The 25,493-nt window shown below is 34.3% G+C and overlaps 1 protein-coding gene across 1 annotated transcript; it reads left to right on the top strand.

The window, feature by feature from the left end:
* The first annotated feature begins 19,706 nt into the window (after nt 1–19,706).
* Nucleotides 19,707–24,727, top strand: LOC114754131 (porphobilinogen deaminase, chloroplastic). Its single transcript, XM_028942874.1, has 5 exons — nt 19,707–20,004; nt 20,782–21,187; nt 22,685–22,891; nt 23,689–23,866; nt 24,327–24,727. The coding sequence occupies exons 1-5, from the start codon at nt 19,784–19,786 to the stop codon at nt 24,437–24,439; spliced, it is 1,125 nt and encodes a 374-aa protein (XP_028798707.1). The 5' UTR covers nt 19,707–19,783; the 3' UTR covers nt 24,440–24,727.
* The last annotated feature ends 766 nt before the right edge of the window (nt 24,728–25,493 follow it).

Here is a 25,493-nt window from a genome sequence, read left to right as displayed (position 1 = left end):
TTTTACTAAGCAAACTGTTAACCGTAAGTGACAACGGCCATTTTTTTGGGGTGAGAGTCATTTTGGGTGTTAAGCCGTTTTTGACAGAAGAAAAGCCGTTTTATGACGTAACCTAAAATGGATATGTAAGAACTAAGAAGGTCTGAACAAGTGGAGGAATTGATAGGAACAAATGAAAGCAAGTCTGGAAGTAAAAAAACAAAAATCCAAGCCTTATGTTTTGTTGGATGAAAAATATGGAAAATGACATTAAAAGACCCTGAAAATTATGAAATTCTGATTTGGGTTCTCAAAATCACATAATCCCCATGAGAGACCAACATTTAAATTGCAATTATGAAATTCAACTAAAATTACCAAAATACCCCATTTGTAAACAATTCTCATGACAACACTTTACTTGGGAATAACAAGCCCTAATTATGAAACAACAAGTCCTGAGTCGAGAATCCCGAAAACATTTTTTTAATGCCAAGACTGACATTATTTTCAGAATTGACCTAAGAATAATAGGTTTTGATTGTGAAATAACAATTTTCAAGTGGGATTTTACTTCTTTTTGTTTTTTTTTTTACAGATGGGGTATTTTTGTAATTTTGCTTGAATTTCATAATTCCAATTTAGGTTTGCTTTCTCACAGGAATTATGTGATTCTGAGAACCCAAATCAAAATTTCACAATTTTTAGGGTCTTTAAATATCATTTTCCCTAAAAATATCCTAAATTTGCAATGTGAAAAGATAAGAAAGTTTATGATTTGTCCTAACTCCTAATATTTACCTTTGCCACCTCTTGTTTTGTTTTGTTTCGCCTTTTCACTGTTGAATCCGAACTATTTGGTGTGGACTCTGTCGTGATGTCTAGTGATTGTGTTATTTATCACTGCCATTGTGAGTAAAAAAATGTGAGAGAAGTGAAAATTGAAAAAACTCCTATAGAAAAATTGAAAGAAATGAGAGAGAAGATGAAGCGTAGGATGGAAAGATACGAGTGGAAGAAAGAGGCAATGGGTGTTAGCTTAAAAAATAGTGAAATGCGGAAGGAAAAAAAAATGAAAGTTGAAAAAGATTATATAAATATTAAACATTTTTCATTTACATTTGATGTAGTATTTTCTAGGGTGAAAGAGAATCAAACAACGAAAATGATTTATTATGTATTTTAGACGGGCCAAAGAGAAATATTAAAATGACATTCATTAGTTACTAATTTCTAAGGTAGAAAATGAAACTAACAACATTCATGAGCTCACTTGATAATTTATTTTTATTTTTTAGCCAATCATTCAATGATAACTTTTGACAAGAATAAATTTTACATATATTATATTACTAATTAGATAGATATATTGTGCAGAGAAAATCACAAATAAATACCTTAAAAAATATAAAATTATAATTTAGGTTTTTCAATTTACAAAATTGCTGTAATAATAGGGTTTTAAATATGACTTATAAAATATTAGAAGAAAAGACCAAAATATCCCTATTTGTAAAAAAATTACACAAGAAAATAACCTTTATCCTCTTCCTCTCTTCCTTCTCTTTCCTTCTTCTCCTCTCCTTTGTCGTCCCTACCCCCCTTTTTCTTCCGCATCCCACCACTCCTACTACATGTCCCCCTTTCCTCATCCCACACCCCCCATCTCCTCCCAGCCCCTTTTCTCCTTCCTCGTCCCACTTCTCCCATCCTCACCCCCCCTCTTTGTCACTCCCATTCCTTTCTGTCCCTAACCCCCTTCCCTGTTCCCCTTTTTTTTCCACCAACATTCTCACCCCTCTTTTGCTTCCCCTCCTTGTGCACCCAATATTTAATTTTGTTGAGCAGAATGAAGAGTGTTATTGAATATAGTAAAAATAATTACTGTCATGGCCATATTAATTTTTTGTAATTAGCCATAAGAATGTTATTAGTTTCCATGTGAGTATTGTAGCTATAGATTATGTGCAGATGATGGCATCAACATTAGGTGGTGTTCTAGAAATAATGATATTTTGTTGATGGACATTGTTACAATGTTGTTATTTTGTATATATATGTTGTTAATGATAACAGTGTGAATGAGTTACTTTTTTAAAAGTGTATGAAAAAGTTGCTATCGTAGACATACTGATTTTTTTGTTATTGGTGATAATATTGTTGTTATTTTCTAATGATAATTTGTTATTGACAAGTTAAATGCAAAAATAATGTTATTTTATGAACTGAACAAAGTTAATGGTAGTAGCTTCTTAGAACTTGTTATTTTCTAATCACCACTTGTTATTAGCAACTATTTTTTGGACTAAACTGAGTTAATAGCATTAGCTTCTTAGAACTTGTTATTTTTTAATCACCATTTGTTATTAGCAACTAAAATGTGAAAATTATTTTTAGAAAAAATTGTAAATAAAGACCCCCAATATATAAAATAGCAATTAGGGACCTTGAATTTGAAAAATAGCTGTAGAGGACCTCGCCCCAAATTGCAAATATGAAATGTGGGTTAAATATCTGAAATGCCCTCAACCATCCTGACTCTTGATGAAGGTAGAGACAAGGAATTTTGTGTGACAGGAGAGCTAATGGAGAAGGAAGACCCAACGTGTGTGTGTGTGTGATATTGGGATGGAAGATCTTCCAACATTGGCAATGAAGCGAGTAACTTATTGACTAAACTCTTCTTCTATTCTTCACTGTAAGAGTTGTGCATTGTGATATTCTTCATCTTCATCTTTGCTATGTGGGTGGGTAGGCTAAAGGAAGGGAGGGAATGGGAGGTGTAGTTGAAGATGAAAGATATCGTAATGTAAGAGGTTGTGGTTAGTTGGAGGTAGAATATTTTTGTTTTTCTAGTGTGATTGGCCATCTCTCATTTACAGTGCATGGTGTTGGTGGCGATGGGGAAGGGTTAAAACTGTAGTGGTTTGGTAGAGTGTAGGTGAGATAATGGCCGTTAGTTTGAGTGTGAAGGTTCAGGTGTTGCCATGGAAGGAGGGAATGAGGATGCCGTCATTTTGGATGTTGAAGTTGTCAAGTCCTAAAGTAAAGTTGTAAAGCCCTAAAGTGATGTTGGGAAGACAAGAGGTCGCTGTTAGTGTCAGTCTCACCTAAGAAGGGGGTGAATTGGGTGAGTTATAAAAAAAAATTCAACCGTATTGAAACAATGAAATTAATAAAAACATAGAGCTTTGAGTTAGAAGGATTTCACCGTAGAGCAAAGACACAAGATTTATACTGGTTCGGTCTTAACCACTTGACCTATGTCTAGTCCTTAGAACACCTCTGAGATTTCCACTATGATCTAATATTAAACAGGCTCTTGGCGCCTCAGCACAGCACTTGGTTTTCTCAATCACTCTCCCTTACTATCCGTAAGGTTACAATCCCTCTCAAGAGTCCACACTCTTGAATTACTCTCAGAAAGTGAGTAAAAAAGGTGTATTAGTCTCTCTCACAGAGTAAATGAATATGAAACACTGAAGCTCGATAAAGAACAGAGTATTGAATGCAACGGTAAATATTTCAGCAAAGTGTAGCTTGTGTATTCAATTCATTATTCAATGCTCTTTGTGCCTTTTATAGTTGGAGAAATTTAATTAACCATTAGACTAAAGAACTTCCAGCCGTTGGAATTTTGGTTGTGTGTTTTCCTCATTGCAACAATATTCACCATTAATGCTTCTAACACGATAGGTTAGGGCTACTAAATCTCCGTTGAGTATCCGTTGAGCTTCGTATTCTGTAACAATACTTGAAACTAATAAGTTTTTCCTTCAGAATGAAACTCATGAAGATAACCGATCAAGTGATAATAATAAACATTCATATGGCGGTTGGAAAGGGAATCAATCAATCACCAGGCACTTTAAACATAAACTGAACATCCTTGATCGAAGTCATGATCGATAACTGTCACATCCCGCCAAATTTAGTATTGATAGAAGGAATGAAAAATTTGGTTAAGAGCTAATAGGGAAAGAAGATTGGTTAAAAAAAACTAAGCATGGTGTGAAACCCAAAAAGGGTTCGAACTTGCATTTTCAAATTTATCGGTTTAGGAAGGGCAAGACGGGAAAAAATTGAGAAAAATTCTAAAAAATTCTTGAAAAATTGGAAAGTGTGAATTAGAGGTTTTGAAAAATTTTTTGAGGCCCGAAAGGTGGAATTATTGTGAAAATAAATTATTACAGAATTTCCCGTAAACCAAGGTTTTTTAAGAAAATATTAGAAAATTAGAAGCAAATAATTATTTTAATTACTTAGAGGCCTCAATAAATTTGAAAAAAAGATGGATAATTCATCTAAATATTTATTTGAATTTATAAAATTGGTTTTAGGCCTTGAAAGCTCAGGAATTAATTTTAAGGAATTTATTTTCTTGCAGTGACATCGATAGAGGCTTAATTAGAGAAAATTCAAAATAAATACCTAGAGATGGTGAAAAAAATTCTGAAAAATTTTGGATCATGTTTTCATATTAAAAAGTGAATTATCATCAAGAGAAATGAATATTTTTCCTCTATTGAACTCTTAGCAAGCTTCCTATGAAACCAATTTTATAAATTCAAATAAATATTTAAATGAATTATCCATCTTTTCTCCAAATTTATTGAGGCCTCTAACTAATTAAAATAATTATTTTCTTCTGATTTTCTAATATTTTTCTGAAAAACCTTTGTTTATGAGAAATTCCATAATAATTTATTTTCACAATAATTCCACCTTTCAGGCTTCAACAGAATTTTCAAAACCTCTAATTCACACTTTTCCCATTTTTCAGGAATTTTTCTCAATTTTTTCCCATTTTACCCTTCCTAGATTGATAAATTTTAAAATGCCAGTCTGGACTTTTTTCAGGTTTCACACCATACTTAGTTTTTTTAGCCAATCTTCTTTCCCTATTGGCTCTTAACCAAAATTTTCATCCCTTCTATCAATACTAAATTTGGCGGGATGTGACAATAACTAGTTGATTGATCATGTTATCGATTAACAAAGTGAAAGAATTTGAAACAGATAACTATATTTATTGATCAAGTTATGAATTAATTAATGATCTATCAAGTGATTGATAAATGAAAAGGAGTTACCTTTTAAAAGATTAAGCAGGAAAAAGTCTAAGATCACTTATGGCTTTAAATCCCTTATAATAGAGAATTAAGATAAACAGGAAGGCTAAGAAAAGCTTGAAGATAGAAATATGAGAGATTTTGACATCATCGTGAAAAGCTTGTTATGAAATGAATTTGTACATTGATCAAAAATTGCTTGATCAATCAAATTATCGATAAAGCTAAGTAACAGTGTGATGCTTTTCTAAAGTCCATTGATCAAATACTTTATCAATAAATGAATGATAGGAAAACTAATCGATAAAAAGTCAAGAAAGATATTTTAAGATGAAAACACAGATTGTATAATGTTTGAGTAGATGATTGATTAAAGATTGATCGATCAAGTGATCGATAAAATGTTGCTTGAAAAAAACTTAGATAAAAATCTAGGATAAAGCTTGATCAATCATGTTATATAAAAACAGAATATTCAGAAGTTTGGATGATCAATCATTCCATCGATAATTAAATGATCGATCAGGTTATCGAAAAACAAAACTCAAAACATAGGTGCAATGAGGTCATGATGATCAATCATTTGATCGATCAATCATCGATCAATCCAATGTTCAATTAAGAAACCAGATGATAACCTTAAATAGAAACATATCGATAATCCAGTGAGTTATTAAGCAATGTTTGATCAGGTTACTGAAAAGTCTCTGATCAATAAAGTGATCGATAAATGGTGAATGAAACAGAATATAGCTTAAGTGAAAGAGCTTTACCATTTATCTGTCTTCTGATTGATAACTTATTTATCAATCATGTGATTGATAAATGCTTATCAGAATAATGTCCCTTTATTTTTCAGTTGTTTGATCATCTAATTATCGCTCAAATGATTGATAATTTTCTGCAGACTTCTATACCAAACATTATTAACAATGATCAATCAATTGATTGATCAACACATAAATTTTGAATTATCTATCATCTAATCGATCAAACTTAGTGCCAACCTTTAATTTATCTGACACTTGATTGATTACCTTTTGATCAATCAGGTGATTGATCAACATATTAAACCAGAACATACTTGATTTTTTATCATCAAAACCTTAAATCTAATAGTCGCAGGTTTTTATTTTGGTATGTAAATGATTGAGTTAATAGAATAAATGTGTAAATATTTATTAGTGAAGCTAATATATTGACTAAACATAAATTTTTAATGTAGATTAGTATGAAAAATGAATTTCAATAACGAAAGAAGCTATGGGAAGGAGTTGTTCTGTTACGTGCACGTTAGTGGACATTTTGAAGCAAATTGTGAAGGGGTAGTTAAATATATTGGAGGTAGTGTAAGGATGACCAGTATAAAAGAATAGATAACAGTGGACGAGTTGTGTGGAATAATATTACAGTGGATAGGAAATAATGGTAGTGGATATGAGATTAACTATAAAGTTAAATTTGATGAGAGTACATTGATTGATCTTTGTGATGATGGTGATATGCACAACTTGTTTAGATATAATGAAAGCAGTGCTCATATGTATACAGGAGGGAAAGGGAATGACAGGGAACCTAGAGCAAGGAATGATCCAAACATGTAAGTGGTTATGTTTTGGAATTGAATCTTGTTATTTGCTAATATATTATTGCTAATTCATATAGAAATGTTGTAACCAAGCTAATCGTGTTGCAGTCCTAGGTTGTAATTTGTAAATGCAAACTTGTTATTCAACATAGTTCACATGTTATTTCTATTTGTAAACTTGTCTTTTAGAAATGCAGACCTGTTATTAGACATAAGTAGTAGTTTTCATATGTAGACTTGTTATTTCATGTACTAAAGTTGTAATTATCATATACAAACTTCTTATTTAGATCTGTAGATGTTATTTTACTAACTAGTAGTTTCTATATGGAGACTTGTTATGTGGGTAACTCAAGTTGTAATTCCCACATGCGGACTTGTTATTTTAGCAACCAATAGTTTGTAGATGTAGACTTATTATTTTAGTTACTAAAGTTGTAATAACCATATGCAGACTTGTTATTTAGATATACAGACATGTTATTTTATAAAAGAGGAGTTTCAATATCCAGAGCTGTCATTTCACTTACTAATATTGTAATTACTATACACGAACGAGTTATATTCGTAACTGAAGTTGTCATGTTCATTAACATAGTTATTGCTGTGATAATCAAACTTGTCATTTAAATATAGGCATCCTAACTTGGTATTATGGTGGCAGGAGTGAGAATTTATTGGGACTTTCACAAGAATAAATGTATTTGAAACGACCATTGGTGATAAACATGAGCCAGTGAGTGTTAAGAATGGAGTTGAATGCCTAACTTTTAAAGGGGGTGGATCAAGTCAGAGAAGCAAGTGTAGTGGCTTAGAGAGTCAGGGAACACTAATGGGCGAGATGAATTGTATGAAATAGACAGGAGTGTTTGTAGGAGTGGGCCAATATGTTCCACATTCTGTTGCTTTTAGGGAAGTTGTGTACAAGTTCAATATTACAAAGAAGTTTACAGCGAGATACGTTAGGAATAGTAAGGAGAAGATGAATGTGAGGTGTAGAGTAGAAGGGTGTCCTTGGAAGATATGTTCAAATGCTGTTGGAAAGAGCAATCATCTATTACGTGTGACTATATTTTGCAATGAGCACATTCATTCAGCGCAAGACAATCTGATTGTGACTTATGGTGGGAGTGTTGCTTTGACATCTTAGTAATAGTTGAAGAGATAAGGGACCATGCTGAAAAACAGTCCACTGAGATAAGGAAGATGTTAGAGAGGGAGCATGGTGTGAGGCTTGCATATTATCAGGCTTATAGAGCAAAGGAAAATGCAATGGAAGAAATACATGGAAAACCGGAACAGTCCTACATGTTAATACCATAGTTATGTGAAAGATTGAAGGAAACCGATGACAAAGCAATTGTTGAATGGGACTCTATTGGTAATAGATTTGAGCATATATTCATTGCATATGGTGCATGTGTTGAGGGTTTTTTGAGTGGTACAAGGCCTATATTGTACATTAATGGTCCATATAAGGGGACGTTACTATCAGCTTCGGCATATGATGTGGATAATGAGATGTTGCTATTTGCAATAGCAGTGGTGAAGGGAGAGAATCTTGAGGACTGGACATGGTTTTTTCACAAGATTAAATAAATGGTTGGTTCAATGCAATTGACTATTGTGTCAGACAGACATAATTCCATAATTGGAGTTGTGCAAGCAATATTTGGGGATGAAAGGCATGCATACTATTATAGGCATGTCAAGGAGAACTTTAGCTCTGAATATATGGAATTAAATAGAGGTCAGAGAAGGACAAATGAAAATTCAAAGAAAGATGCATTAAAGGTACTGGATAAAGTGCCTTATGCAAGTTCCCATATGTGAGTGGGTTATTAATCAAGGTGATGTGACTAGGTGGGCATTGAGCAAGTTCCCATATAAAAGGTGGGACAACATAACAACTAATTTACCTGAATCTTTTAATGCTGGGATAGTAAGGGAGAGGAAGCATAACGTGGCCCAAATGATCCATGAGCACCGAAAGAAAGTAGCAAGGAAGATGTATACATCATATGCGGCAATGACTAAGTGAAGTAATTGCGTTGAACTAAAAATGGAGGCAAAAGTGTTGAAACATGTGCATTTCAGTAGGTATATGCACTATGAGAATTATGGAAGGGGAAGAATATTCGTGCACACATCACATGGAGACCAAAGAGTGGACCTTGGCCTATACCAATACAGCTATGGAGCTTGGCAAATGTCAGGGATTCCATACTCACATGTTTGTGCAACCATTAAGACCATAGGGGAAAATGTTTATGATTATGCTGAAGAGTGTTACAAACGTTCATCCTAAGAGAAAATCTATGCCTAAAGCATGGTTTCAATGGTGACAATTGATATGCCTAACCTAAATGATTATAGGTTTGAGAATCTTGCTGCCCAAACCTTGCTTTAACCCCTAATCACTACTAGACCTCCTAGAAGACCAAGAAGAAATAGAAAGGAATCACAATTCCAGAACAAAAAAATATATCATTGTACTAGATGTCTTCATCCTGGACATACAAAGAGGACATGCAAAAATCCTAACCCAAGTTGACTTCAACTTATGAATGGGACAACTAATTTTTTTAGCATATATAAGGTCCACTCTTCTTAATTTTTTTGGGAGCAGGGTGTTAGTAGATGTGCAAATATATTTTTTGTTAGTTCTATGTTTGGTGACAAAAGGACATTAAGTGGAAGATGCAAGTTAATGTGCACTCATCATTGAATGTTGTAAAAGGTTCCAATGGTGACAATTGATATGCCTGACCTGAATGACTATAGGTTTGAGAATCTGAACTTATCATTTACTGTTTATCAGAAGTGGTTGCTATCAAAATTGTATGAAAACGCTGTAGGATCTTGTTATTTTGCATACTTAAGTTGTCATTTGCTATTGTGGCCTTGTAATTTCATGTTTATCTAGAGTGGTTGATGTAAAAAATGTGCGAAATGTAATTTCAGCAGGAAAAGTATGAAATTGTATGAAAACCTTTTGGGAACTTGTCATTTGGCATAGTGAACTTGTCATTTTTCATTGTCAAGTTGTAATTTTATGTTTATTAGAAGTGGTTGTTGTAAAAAATGTGCAAAGTGTAATTCCAGCAGGAAAAGTATGAAATTGTATGAAAATGTTATGGGAACTTGTCATTTAACAAACTTAACTTGTCATTTTCTATTATAGACTTGTAATTTCATGTTTATCAAAAGTTGTTGTTGTCAGAAATGTGCAAAGTATAATTCCAGCAGAGAAAGTATGAAAATGTATGAAAACCTTATGGGAACTTGTCATTTGCCATTGTGAACTTGTCACTTATCATTGTGAAGTTGTAATTTTGTGTTTGTCAGAAGTAGAAATCCAGTCATTTCAACAAAAATTTATGAAAATATATGAAAGCCTTATGAGAACTTGTCATTTGCTATAGTAAACTTGTCATTTGCCTTTATCAAGTTGTAATTTCGTGTTTGTTAGAAGTGGAAATCCAATCATTCCAATAAAAATTTACCGTTTCATGAAAACCTTATGGGAACTTGTCATTTGCATTAGTGAACTTGTCATTTGCCTTTGTCGTGTTGTAATTTTGTGTTTGTCAGAAGTGGAAATCCAGTCATTCTAACAGAAATTTATTGTTTCATGAAAAATTTATGGGAACTTGTCATTTGGATTAGTGAACTTCTCATTTTATGTTTATCAGAAGTGAAAATCTAGTCATTTCAACACAAATTTACCTTTTCATAAAAACCTTATAGGAACTTGTTACTTGCATTAGTGAACTTATCATTTTCCTTAGTGGACTTATAATTTCATGTTTATCAGTAGTGGAAATCCAGTCATTTCAACAAAAATTTACCATTACATAAAAACGTTTTGGGAACTTGTCATTTGTATTAGTGAACTTGTAATTTCGTATTTATCAGAAGTAGAAATCGAGTCATTTTAATAGAAATTTACCATTGCATGAAAAGATTTTAGGAACTTGTCATTTACATTAGTGAACTTGTCATTTTCCTTAGTGGACTTGTAATTTCATGTTTATCAGTAGTGGAAATCCAGTCATTTCAACAAGAATTTACCATTGCATGAAAATGTTTTGGGAACTAGTCATTTTCCTTTGTGAACTTGTCATTCATCGAATCAATGTGCAAATTAAGCCATTTTTAATAGAGAATCTCAAATTTGTATGAAAACCTTATCACAAGTTGTCATAGCCCATAGTGAACTTGTCGTTGGACCTAGTAAACTTGTGATTGGCCTGACTAAAGGGAAATTTGTCATTCTAAATGTAAGTACTGTTATAGCAGCAATCCAACCATATCATAACCATTACAATAATTGGCATACAATTTCAACAAATGAATCCATTAACAAAGTTAATAAAAGTCACACAGCCTAATTTAAATGCTCTCTACAAAGATGTTCTCCTTTTCTTGGTCATTCGGCCATTCTCTGGTTGTGAGATAAAATCATACGCATTCTGATGGCATTTATTGTCATCATGGTTCACCAACTACCACATTGGCTCGCGCCGTAAAGAGGACACATCAGCTTGCACAACAAGTTTACCACCCAACAAGTCACAGATGGTTACTATTGATTGCACAATAAATAAGGTCATATCATTACCTTATTATATTGAAGGGGAACATCAGGCTCCCATTTCCTGACCCATATGAGCACATGCACACCGCAGTCCCTCTGTCCACAACACCATACTAATAGTTTCAGCTCCTCAAACTAACACAACCAAACAACATATCACATGAGTAGGGTGTATACACTCACAAATTATTCTGCTATGGTATATCAGGTCGGATAATTTTCAACTTATTAATCAAATCTGGTTTGACCATCCGAAGTATGTCTTCAAATTGATCTCTCTGCATATATGCCATATTCATCAAAAGGATAATAATATAAAACTGTCATTTCCCTATCTAACATGCACAAGTGAGGAACATCTTACACAGCTTGTGATGGCTAATTCTTGAGGGTCATATGTGACTGCCTTCTTCTGCTTGGAGGTGATCTTCTTATGCTCTAAACTTGCTCAAATAGAATCAAGGACATTGAATTTCTGGGTCTTTAGTTCGAAAGCAAAACAAAACCAATGCTCCCCAACTAGAGCAGGACCCATAATCAAGTCACAGTCACTTATGTTGTAGCCAATGTAATGCGGAAATATTTGTCGTGCATACTAATTAGGATCCCAACAAGCTAGATCACGGATCATTATGGCCTGTCAAATGCACAAAACCAAATTGTTATTCATTGTAACACACTTTATTCTGTCATTTCCATTTGCAAACTTGTAAATCAACAAAGTACATTAGTAATATAAAAACATCAACATGAAGTCTATATCAAATATATGCCTCCTAACTCACTCTTCAACTGTCTGCTGCTCTTGCACCAAAGCCTTACAGACCAATAACATCACCCCCTTACTCACCCTGTTACTTCTACCAAATGAATGCAGTAATCGTCAGGGGATGTCTTCATCGAACATTCTGATCAAAGGATTGAAACATATTCAAGTGAGTTACCAAATGTGTTATGTTAACATGTAGTCAAAAAATAACATTGCATAAGCTAAGATTTTCACTTACATCTCGCCCTTATCACCTTTGACAGCTCAACTGTGTAACATCCCAAAATTTAGAACCCTAGTAATGGGAATGTGTGAAATGAGATATGATTGATAAGCATAAGTTATGAGTAAAGCATAAAAACCCAAAATGGGACGAAACCGACTTTATCGGGTCCCTAGGGGCAAAATAGTAATTTTGAGAAAAGTTTTCAAAAATTCCCTAAAAATAGAAAAAGCTGGAATTAGGGGTTTTTGAGTCACCTATGATGTTTTGGGAGTGAGAAGGGCCCAAAATAAATTTTGGTGAAAATTTTGGTGAGAAGGAAATAATTTATGGGGAATTTATTTTTGAATTCTTATCGGTATAGACCCGATTTTAGAGAAAATGTGAAATAAATATTTAGAGGTCTTGAAAAATTTCTAAAACTTCCAAATCACACTTTTGGAATAAATATGGACTTATCATGAAAAGAAATGGAATTTTTGAAGCCCTTAGCTATTTTTCCCTAATAGGGGGCAAGAAATTGGGTATTATGGGACCAAATAATTTTTAAAATTACCCTAACCAATTCCATTACTTCCTAATCAGTTTTTACCATTTAGTTAGCATCCAACAAGGCCCAAATTCATGCTCATCTTGTCCAGGACAGGTGGCTTGTGTGCTGGGCAAATTTTCAACCATTAGATCAACTCTCTTGGAAGGTGAGTCAAAGCATGTGTGGCTAGGATTTGTTCTTCATTTTGGCCGACCTTTGCACTTATTTTGGGGCAGAAATAGCTGCCCAAGGGTAGGTTTTTGGGCAGCAAATGAGGTCTATAAATACCCCCACAAGGCACTCAAAATTCGGACATAATTGGGATAATAGAGAAGAGGTTCTGCACAATTTTCTTCTTGGCTTCCAAACACTCTTCAAATCACTTCCAATCCAAGGTTAATCATCAAGCTTTAATCCAAGACTCCTTGAGGTATGTTTAGGCTTTAATTTGATGCTTTTTCCATGGTCAAACTGTGACTTAATTTGAGGGGAAAGTGCTGTTTCATTTCTGTTGTGCTGGAAGTGCTAGGAAAGGATAGCAAATTGAGTATGAGTTGTGTTGTTGATGTTTGGTGAGGTTTTGAATGGGTTATGGAAGAAATTACCCTATGAACTATGACTTTTTAGCTCAGCCAACTCAAGAACTCAAGGGTAGGAATTGTTTCAATAAGTTTTAATGGTTCCAATGAATTTAAAATGTGATGGTATGTAGGTTATGCTAAGGAAGTATGTTCAAATTCATTGGAATCAAATATGAAAATTTATGAACCTAAGAGGAAGTGTTCAGCCATCTTGAATATATGGACTTATGATTGGATTTTGATGGTTTTGATGCTTCCATTGAACTCCTTGGGCGTTTTTGTGTAGGGTTATATAGAGGAATTGAATTTGGAAGCATTAGAAATCAAAGTTGGAAATTTTGACATTTTTCTTGGAAAAATTCATTTCTGTTTTGACCAGAACTTAAGGAAAGGATTTGATTTTGTATAATTTGATTTGATATTTGAATTTTACATGAAAAACCATGTAGGAATGGCCAAGGAGGTTTCTTGAATCAAAAGGAAAACAATTAGGCCAAAAAGTCCTAAGAAAAAGGGTTTAATGTTTAAGTAATAGGTAATGTGTTTGAATAATTGTTGAGTGATTGGCATTGGTGTTGGTTTGATAGGTACCTTACCAAATCCTCAAGAAAAAATCTTGAACTTAAAGGAAATCAAGGACCAAGTACCAAAAGGTAGCATTGAATTACATTTGATTGCTTTCTTGCTTACATTGATTTGTTAATATGTATGTGTGCAATGTGTACCATGATGTGAGTAAGCTTTATTGCAAATGTTGATTGCAATGTTTGAAGTATGTTGCCTTGGCATTATATCCATTGAATATGTGTATGATAGCTTACTTTCTATGGCATAAAAATATGAACATATAAACAAGATAAATGCACAAAAGCATTGCACGTAGTGTTTGCAGGAATGCATGATAATTGTGATTCTGTGCTACTGGGATTTCTTTGAAATCTCACTCTTATGTTTAACACCACCTAGGAGGGGGTTCAAGCAAGGGAAAAGGCAAGGAAATTATCCCGGAGGCCTAATAAACAATTAATATACCCTAGTGTAAATTTTGAAACTTGTTATGTAATATTATGACTTTGGAAATGTTTGTTGGATAATAGCTCCAAAAGGGAGCCAAGCATGTATGTCTATGTTTAAATATGTGAAAGTATAGTAGAATGTATGTTCAAGCTTGTATTAAGTCCCAAATGATTAAGGATGGGTAAAAGGTTATGAAAGAGCTAAAACAAAGGTAATTAAAGGATAACCTTTGACTAAAAAGGACCAAACTTGGTGCATACGAAATAAATAGCAAATGTTTTAATATGGATTTGAAATTTGGTGTACTAATAGATCACATTTTTAGCTTTAAATCAAGTGGTAGATCATTAAATTTGGAATTTTGTAGAAAGAGTTATGCCCTTTCGAAGTTGGATAAAAATACTGGAAATTTCAGAATTTACCAAATGAACAGTACATAATTGCGTGGAAACTAGCATTGATCTGTGAGAAATTGATACCTGTGAACATTTTTCCTATGTAGAAAATTTCATAAGCTTCACATGAGACTTGGAACCACTCTGTTCCAATTTTTTTACATTTAGTTATGATTTTTCAAAGTTGACCTGATTTTTAAGGGTTACATGAATAGTAACTGAAATCAAAATTTTAAATCTTGGTTTTTACCTACTTTGAGCATCGTGTAACGATTCCAAATGGTTCTAAAGGATGTATAATGGGGTTTAAAATGAAGGTGTGACAGATTGACTAAGTGAAAAAAAATATCTAGGCTCCATAGGCCTCTTCATTGTCGATTGTGCCTTCAACTCCAACTAAAGAGACTTGAACTTGCTGAACCGAATCCTAGTAGATCTCTTTAGTTGTTGTGGCTCCAAAGATATAGGTTATGGATCAGGCTCCACATATTCAACAATGGCCAAGGGGGATACCTCCATCGGTATGTCACCCTCTACATCATCACCTTCAATACTGGGTGACACTTCCTTGGGAGAACTCGCTGCAGGTACATCACCCTCTGTATCATCACCTACAACACTGCCTGGCACTTTTATGAGGGAACTGGCTGTAGGTATGTCATCTTCCCCATCATAACCTTCAACATTGGGTGGTACTTCCATGGGGGAACTAGTTGTGGGTATTGTACTCTCTATTACAAATAGTTGCTTGTTATCACCCTCTCTATTACCCTTGTGTTCCCTATCCCCTTCACTCATGTAATCACCATCCTCTTGACTCTCTTCATCCTTCTCTTCATTCTCGCTATGATCCTCCATGTCACCCTTCCTATGACTATTTCCATCTTCATAGCCTCCTTTATTCTTCTCCTTTTCCTCAATTGTGTAATCATTGTTGCGCCTGTCCTCCTCATCATCTTTAGACTCACTAATATTTGTAGGCATTGTCTCAACCTGAGCCTTTCCTCTTGATTTACCCTTCCCACCATCTCCCTGTCTTGGGATCTGCACCTTTACTAGCTCCTTGTCCACCATTTTCATCAACATCTTTCGCCCTTCCTCTATCCTCTTCATTAGGCACTCGCGTAACTTCTTCAGCTCCTACATACAAAAGACATTTATCAATTAAGTATATAGAATAACAAGTTTACTATGGGAAATGACACGTTCACTATGGCAGATGACAAGGTCATTATACGGAATGACAACTTTAGTAAACCAAATCACAACTCATGTATGGCAGATGACAAGTTTACTATAGGGAATGACAAATTCAGTTAACTAAATAACAAGTGAGGTATGGCAAATGACAGATTCACTATGATAGATGAGAAGTTCATTATATGGAATGACAACTTCAGTAAACCAAATCACAAATCACGTATGGCAAATGACAAGTTCGCTATTAGGAATGACAATTTTAGTTAACCAAATAACAAGTAAGGTATAGCCAATGACAGGTTCACTATGGCAGATGACAAGTTCATTATACCGAATGACAAGTTTAGTAAACCAAATCACAACTCACATATGGCAGATGACAAGTTCACTATAGGGAATGACATCTTCAGTATACAAAATCACAACTCAGGTATGCCAAATGACAAGTTCACTATGAGAAATCACAAGTTCACTTTGGCAAATAATAAGTTTAGTAAACCAATTCACAACTCAGGTATGGCAACTGGCAAGATCACAATGGCAAATGACAGGTTCACCATTTCAGTATACTAAATGACAAGTTCAATATGGCGAATCACAACACAAGTATAGCGAATAACAACTTGAGTTTGCCAAATTACAACTTAACAATGACAAAGCTCTATTTTACTATAGCGAATCACAACTTCAATATAGGAAATGACAACATAACTATAGTAGATAAGAAGTTCAGGTTACCAAATAAAAACTTCAGCTTACCAATTATACCACATACCGGTCTAAAAACTCTATAATTATCCTCTCTTCTTTCCCCGTCACAGCTTCATTGCCTTTTTCTCCATACATAATTCCGCTAACACTCTTTCTCTCCTTGCTGGCCAATTCTTTTATCTTCTCATCAGTCCAGTATTCAATTGCAGTAGTGGACTTTCGACCAACAAGTGTGTTGAGGTTAAAATGCTCACAAAAAAAAAACTGCAAGTTAAGCACATATATACAACATTAATATTATGCACATTGGTAATCAAATGAAAACACAATGAGAAACAAAATAGTAATACTAGAAGCAAGTATATGCAGCCACCAACAGTGTTGCTCCCCTACCCTTCATTGCCTTGCCTGTACGTTTTGACATAGTCTCCTATTTCTTTCCAAAGGTCCTTTATAATATAGGTAGCCCAATCATACTTTCCAAAGTCATCCATTGTACAACGCATGACTCTGGCCAACTTCTTACTCACTTTTGAGCTTGATTTCGGACGTAGAAAAGTACCCAGCGTGTACAGCACAAATAAAAACTTAAATCTGTGATCCTCCTCCCCTGAAACAATGTCTTTTAGTATTTTGCTGAATGACACTTTCTGATATTCATTTTTCAACTCCTTATACATAGCATTATCTCATCAACTTCAGTTTTCACCTCCTCCCTACTGTGACGAATTCCTAGGAGCTACTTAACATCTTGTGCTCCTATTTCCTTTGATTTGCCCCTGATTGTAAATTGATGCGTTGGTGGGTCATATGTCTCAACATGGTCACAATGAGATCACGAGGTAGTCTTTTATTCAACTTTTAATAGCCTCCCAAAGTCTATTCTCTCAACCCTCTCCCTTAAGTCTTCATTATTATTCACAAAGTGCAGTAATTTTCTTAAACCCTTCAAGGACACTCGGGTTAGAAATGATAGAACGTGTTTCTTTTTCTCCTCTTCTCCCTTTAGTGGCCTTGTTTTCTTCGCCTTCTCGATGTACCTCATCTTCTCTTCAACGGACAGAGCTTTTCATGCATTTGACACAGCATCTCTTTTTTGTTTGGATGTCATGTTAGGGTTAGCTATTGTGCCCATAAACTCACTTCTGAATAGCAACCAACCATTGTGTGCCTTTTTCGATCAAGAGGCTCCTTCTGATGCCATCTTTCTTTTCCTATAAAACATTCAACATACAATCATTCACAACCATATTTACTAACTATTTATCACCTCTGTTAACAATCTATTCTTTAACCAATAGCGTTCTTACATCACCACCATTGACTTCTTATTGCAAGACATGAACTTGTAATTTCATATAAGCAAGTTGTCAATTTCTCAAACTAAACTTATTATTCTCAACTACTTCTCATGCTTGTTATTTCTCATCATTAACTTGTCATTTACAATTATCAACTAGTTATTTCAAATTATAAAGTTCTTTAATTGTCATACTCGCCTTTGTTATTCTCAATTTGTTATTGTCATTTTTAAACTTGTCATTTCCTATTGTTTACTTGTTAGGATCCCATGGCAACCTTCTTATTTTCAACTACTCAATAACTTGTTATTCACTATATTAAACTTGTTATTTCCTATTAATAACTTGTCAATTACATAATTGTTGTTTTACATTATCAACTTGTCAATCCCCCTACTTCCATGTTGTCATTTTAAACCAGACTAACACTTTAATATCTCTTCAAATCAATTTACAGTTAACCAATTCAATTTGCACTTTACCCATTCCTGTGTCATCATTTCCCAAACTAATCTTGTCATGCTCCTAATTGATCTTCTCATTCCTTTCTCATCTAAACCCATTCGCACATCTTCTTCCACAGATAAGCATTTTTTGCTAATCAATCACAACTTATTCAACAGAAAAACATATACATACTTTCGTGCTCTAAACGTATTCCCTCTCCTTAATGTATCACACATGCAGCAACCAACACAAACAAACCAAAGCTTCAAACTTACCACCAGATTTTGTCACCGAATGCCGTTGTTAACTCTGATAGCCACACTCGATAGTGACGATGCCTCTACCTCCTCCCCTTCCTTTAACAATACCGACAGATCACTACTCTAGCACCACTTCGTTCTCCTCTCCCACAGCAAATACACTCTTCTCTCATACAATACTCCTCTTACCGAAAATGTTACTGCAAAATGGAAGCAACCTCCTACATGAAAATGGATAGAGTGCAAAGAATGGAGACACTGGACAGAGCAGAGAGAAGTTATCGCACGTTGGGGGGAGAGCGTGGACAGGTTTTTTTTTTTTTCCCCCCCAAATGACTAAGAGGCATTTCAGACATTTAACCCACATTTTATATTTGCAATTTGGGACTAGGTCCTCTGTAGCTAGTTTCCAAATTCAGGGTCCCTAATTGCCATTTTATATATTGGGGTCTTTATTTGCAATTTTTTCTTATTTTTAATATTTTGTATTTCTATACATGTATATAATATTAGTTTTATTCAATTATTATTTTATCTCGATCGTGACTTGGTAGTCTTTTTGGTTGGATGTTCAACCTGACATTTAAAAGATTGCTTATAAACCTTTAAAAAGTTAAAGTTTTGGCCTCTAAAATTTTATTTTATTTTATTTTGATTTGATTTGATTTGATCTATTGATTTTAAGTATCCATAACCAAGATCCTCCTACTTATAATTATTTTAATTAAATCACTGATTTAAAAATTCTACTAATATTGTAATTTTTACGTGCTTTAAACAGTCTAAATATTATGATAAAAAGGGAGAATAGTAAAATGAAATTATCCATATATTTAATATTAATAAAATAAGGAGATAGAACTTAGATTAAAATGTTTATTTAATGAATTTCTACTGAAAACGACATAATTTTTTAAAAAATTTGAATGAGCTACCCTTGCATGTAATTATTGACCCAATGAGAACAAAAGGGGCATCTGAAGTTGCAATATTCTCGATATTGTTATCTTATAGATCCTATCTTCATCGTATTCCGATTGGGGGACTCGCTCTCAGAAGTCATCTTATAGCTTTTGCCTTCACGTTCTTTGCTCTTGCTGTACCCGAAATGGAAGCCCTCTCTTGCTCTGCATTAACGTTTTCAAGGCCTTCTGATCTATCAGGCCACTGTTCTGGTGGGTCTTTTTCTGTCCTTAGGTTAGCTTTACCTTCGGCTTTCTCCAAATGTCACAGAAGACACCGCATCGGTGTACCCAAGGCTTCCATTGCCGTTGAGCAACAGAATCAGGAGACTAAGGTTGCTCTCATCAGAATTGGTACTAGAGGAAGGTATAGTGTTTCCTTTTTTCTTTTCTTTTTTTTGCGTGTACTGAGTTTTGGCAAGTTTTTGTGTTGATTTCAAAGGGGTTAAGCACCATTGTAGGGTTTGAGGCTTCGATTCAGTTGGTTTTATAGTCGTGTAATTTTCAGCTCATAATGAACAAACGAGATGCATAGAAACAAACGTCATATTGAAAAGTGTTTCGCACGTATTTCATATTAACATATGCTAACAAATATATTAACATCCTCTCTCCTGAGTGCAGCTGCCTCTGGAAATATTGTACAACATAAGATGAAATTCTCCTTTTGTTAAAATTTAAATTTTAAGGTTGATTTGGATGTTTATAATTATGGAAGAAATGTTCCCTTTGTTTGTATAAATTCGTAAAAGTCAAAAGAAGCAGTTTGGCAAAATGTAAGGTTATAAAAATGGTATATAGATACTCGGAAGATTGGACCATTTGATTGATGCACATTGCCGTGTATTTGGTATGGCAGCTCCCACAACCACCCATCTCCCTTCTCAATCTCCCCAGAAAGAAAAACCAGAGAAGGAAAAATTAGCTAGTCAATGCAATGCCTGTGATTCTTTTAATTTAGAAGTAATTTTTTGAAAGAAATACAATCTGATTTTTGTTCTGTGCTAAAGGCTAAGCTGCTTTTATTTTTTGTCTAGTTATTACTTGCTAGATGAATTTGGATAGTTTAGTTATCAATTTAACTAATATTTTTGTGTTCCTACTTTATTTTGGGTTATTAATGTATATAATATATGTAGAGCAGTCCTCTGGCTTTAGCTCAGGCATATGAGACCAGAGACAAACTCATGGCAATACATTCAGATCTAGCTGAAGAGGGTGCTATCCAGATTGTAGTAATCAAAACAACAGGGGATAAAATACTATCACAACCACTTGCAGACATAGGTGGGAAGGGCCTGTTCACCAAAGAAATAGATGAGGCCCTCATAAACAGTGAAATTGACATTGCCGTCCATTCAATGAAAGACGTGCCTACATATTTACCTGACAAGACTATCCTTCCATGCAACCTTCAACGTGAGGATGTCAGGGATGCTTTTATATCCTTGACTGCATCGTCATTAGCTGATTTGCCTGCTGGAAGTGTTGTTGGCACTGCTTCCCTCAGAAGAAAGTCACAGATACTCCATCGATATCCATCCCTAAGTGTAAGTTTGTGCTGTCATTGTTGTTGCACTGGACAGTATGATCCAGTCACACCTTACTCATCTGTTTCTTATTGAATTATTCATGTCTGTTCTTATTAACTCTTGAAGCCGGAAACAGTTCTTGTTTATGCTTCTTATAACTTAATGGGGGATCAAATATTTAGAGGAATTAAGATTCCCTTAACTGGTTGCAGAAGGTGGTCTAATCATTATATTCGAATATGAATTGATTTATTGTGTAATTTTTATCTACTACTCCCCCTTCTCCCACTATGTATTTCTTGCAATTTAATTTTCCTTTTAGCTGATTACTATTTGTATTATAACAAGTATGCCTTGGGAAATGGGAAGGGGTTGGGGGTCATGGTCTCTTAACATTAAAATTTTAATCTAAAATTGATTATCTGTGCTATGATAACATGTTGGAAATGACAGAATCATTCAGTGTAAGTAATATATTCAGTAATATAGAAGAGGTTTAGGTTGGATTACAAATCGCCTTGTGTTCAACACTTTTATTTATAACATAGGAAAACGATTACATTGGTGTTACCAATCAATCATCCCTCAAGGTGCCTCCCAAGTATAGTGATCAACTTGAGAATCTGTCCTAATTTCCGGCAGTCAAAAGAATGCTAACTTGCAACATTATGCTGAGCAGCTACGATTTTTATTCTAATCTCACATTGCTACAAATTTTTATCTTGAAATTAACATAAAGGAGACTGAAAAAGACCACTGTGCCCCTTTACTTTGGGTTAAATTTTTTTCTTCTCTTCTTTGAAAGTAATAAAAGGAGATAGAAATTGCTGAATAGTTATTGAAATGAAACAACAGACATTGTAACAGAGTGAGGGAATGAGAATCATGTTCCCTCAAACAAACCAAATGGGGCTTTTAAGTATGGATGTTAAAGAAATATGGGCTGAGAGAGAGAGAGAGTGCTTTTACATGCTAGTATCATCTATGAGGTGGACTAGAAAGTCTTCAAATTTTGACAAAGGAGTTATATTTTGACTATGACTATTATTATTTGGGGAAACAGCCATGAGTATCGGGTTGCATAAGATGTTCAGGCATAAATTTCATCTTTTGGATTGTGCCTTGTGACTGATGCAGGCTAGATAGCTTATGAAACCAATCATGGTCAAACACTGCATTTCTTTTTAAAAGATTGATAATACAATGTGGTGTGGTTGACGGTAACTTAATTACACAGATATTAGTTAGTTCACCTCTGTTGTCACTGTTTATGGAATGGATGTGACTGAAGAATAATAGACAATGTGAATCTCATTTTTTGACCATGGGGGGTTTGTAAATCTTGCCTTCTGTAGTCAATGTTTGTGTATATTTTCTATTTCTCCTATCTGTATGAATTTTATTGGCCTTCTCAAAGCATTGCCTCATCCTGTTGCTCATGTATTATTATTCTTGGGCTGTTTCTAGAATTATTACTGTTATAACTAAAAATTATTATTATAATTTCAATCTCAGGTGCAGGAAAATTTCCGTGGCAATGTCCAAACAAGATTAAGAAAACTCAGTGAGGGGGTTGTCCAGGCTACATTATTGGCATTAGCTGGACTCAAACGCCTAAATATGACGGAAAATGTGACATCAACCCTATCAATTGATGACATGCTTCCCGCTGTTGCCCAAGGTGCAATTGGAATAGCTTGTAGAAGTGATGATGATAAAATGGTGAGTTTTTCTTTTTAAACAAGATAGAAATTATTATATTGCATATTGTTACCACACTTAGTGGTGCTAGTTGCGGCTTAAAAGTGCTTGAGGACAATTTGAATTATCCTATAAAATGCCATCTGAGGAACTCTACCCTTCTGTTATTACCTGGAGAGTCTTCGCAACATAATATAAATTGTTTAAATTTTTCCCCCCCCTAAAAAAATCACAGCTTGTAAATAAGCCATGTCCTGGCTATGTCTAAATATGATTGATAAAAAGATGAATAGTTATAAGACTTTTGACCATTCGAACTATTGATTTAATTATACATCTTAATGTAATTGAATATTAACAAAATAATATATTTTTTTGGCCAACATTAACAAAATAATAATATTGAGACACGGAATTTATTATAGAGAATAGAGATTTTGTTACCATGATCTAATTCCATTTTACTGAATTCCTTACTGCTGAAGAATAGGTCTCCAATCCACAGTTGAATAGCTAATTCTAATAAATTTGAACTCAACATACAATTTAATGATACCCCCCCGATTTACTGACACGTGTCTTGTTTTATTGCTTCTATGATTGTTCTCTAATTGCAATAAGGCAATGACTATCAGAAGTTTCAATTTTGTATTTTGATACTTAGATTGCATATTTACTAAATTTGTTTAATTCATTTGTCCTATCAGCCTGTTTCTTTTTGTTTTATATTTCCCCACTCAACCTGGGAATATACTCGTAATTCGTTTCAAGTTTCGGAAGATTTGAAATTTTCTTTCGTTGGCTGATTTCTTCTTCAGGCAGAATACCTTGCGTCATTAAATCATGAAGAAACAAGACTGGCAGTTGCATGTGAAAGGGCCTTCCTTGAGACCCTGGATGGGTCTTGCCGTACTCCCATTGCTGGATATGCTTGCAGAAATAAGGATGGTGATTGTTTATTTAGAGGATTAGTTGCTTCTCCTGATGGAACTCGCGGTATGGACAACTTTATTTCCAGATTATTTAAGGCTTCGAAAATGCAATTTTAGTCCTTCTAGTTCTATAAAGCTTTCAATTTGATCTTCCCATTTCATAATCGGTCAATATTGCCTTCCCTTTTTAAGATGATCCGATATTCCTCTTCTATCAGATAATCCATTTAAAATTTTATTTGAAAAATAACTTCATTTACTTACTTGACACCATTAACAAACATTTAACTTTGGCTTTCAGTTAGAGATTGTCAAGTTTGTTGATAAATTTTACACGGAGATCTGATACCGGAGTAAGCACTGGATTGTGTTATTGCTTGCTTTTTTAGATGTAGAAGAACCAAACCAAAACTTGTATGAAACTAGACAAAATGTATTTCACCATTGTCGAATGAGACTTCATCTAGCTTCTAATCCTTCATAATACTATTCGCTAAGCTTGGCCTTTGATTTTCTTAATGTAGTTCTTGAGACGTCAAGGACGGGTCCATATGCTTTTGAAGATATGGTGAAGATGGGCAAGGATGCTGGGCAGGAACTTCTTTCTCGGGCTGGTCCTGGCTTTTTCAGTAGTTAACCCCTTGGATTAAACGATGACCAAATACAGAGATTTCTATGTCAGTTTTAGGTAATTGCATGCCAAGTTAATTCATTCTTTGACCTGTTGTAACTTAAGAAAATGATTGTGTTCAGTTGAGTGCAAAAGTGAACCGCTCAGAAGGTTCCCCCCTTTTTTGGGTTATTCCACGAATAGGTTCAAACTGTTGTACCTTTAGGAGATTGGAAATCCAAATTTTGTAATGTGAATAATTATCTTCTGCCTATATATTATTCAGTCAAGTATCAAACTTGAGATTATTCTAAGCACTGACTGACCTCTGGCTTTGCCAAATATTCTTATATTTGCTGGATATAACTGCTACGGCAGTGGTGAACAAAAAGGCCTTGTCTGGTACCGCTATGCTTTGCAGGTCCAAATTCATTATGATCTAAAAGATGCGGTTAATTTTTATATTTAATTCTGGGAGAGTTTTGATTCATTTAAATGAATCAAGTCTCATACACATTTCCTAGAAATTGGAAATTTCCGAAAGCTGCCCCCTCTTCTCTCCCACGCACTCCCCATGCAGTTCTCATTTGGGTAATATGGGAAATGAGAATTATTAAAAATTAACTGCTATTGGGATGTTATTGCATTAAGCCTTACCTTCTATTGATACTTATTACTTACAAAATAGTATGGAATATATTTTCATGTTTATTCATGAACAGAAAGGGAGAATATATACACAAGAAAGGAGTCGTAGGCATTAATGGCTCATTAATAGGAGATAATATCCTATCGTATAATATCCTATGATATCTGATTTGATCATATATTAATTGTAATATATTTACATATCTCTATACTCCCCCTCAAGTTGGAACATAGATGTCAATTATGCCCAACTTGTTACAAATATAGTTGACCCGAACTCCATTCAAGGCCTTAGTAAGGAGATCACCCAACTGATCACTGGATCTCACGTGTCATATTGAGATGAAGTTTTCCTTGAGCTTATCCCCGAACAAAATGACAATCAATTTCAATGTGTTTTGTACGTTCATGGAATACCGAATTAGAAGCTATG

This window comes from Neltuma alba, unplaced genomic scaffold (assembly GCF_004799145.2).
Source record: "Neltuma alba isolate B1F8T4 unplaced genomic scaffold, ASM479914v2 tig00010087_pilon, whole genome shotgun sequence".
NCBI lineage: Eukaryota > Viridiplantae > Streptophyta > Magnoliopsida > Fabales > Fabaceae > Neltuma > Neltuma alba.
The sequence above is the reverse complement of the archived record's forward strand: the minus strand, read 5'-3'. Positions and strand labels throughout refer to the sequence as shown.

Coding starts and splice junctions, on each gene's coding strand:
- LOC114754131 (XM_028942874.1), top strand. CDS start 19,784: ATGGAAGCCCTCTCTTGCTCTGCATTAACGTTTTCAAGGCCTTCTGAT. Junction 22,892..23,688: donor GAAGTGATGATGATAAAATG/GTGAGTTTTTCT, acceptor TTTCTTCTTCAG/GCAGAATACCTTGCGTCATT. Junction 23,867..24,326: donor TTCTCCTGATGGAACTCGCG/GTATGGACAACT, acceptor TTCTTAATGTAG/TTCTTGAGACGTCAAGGACG.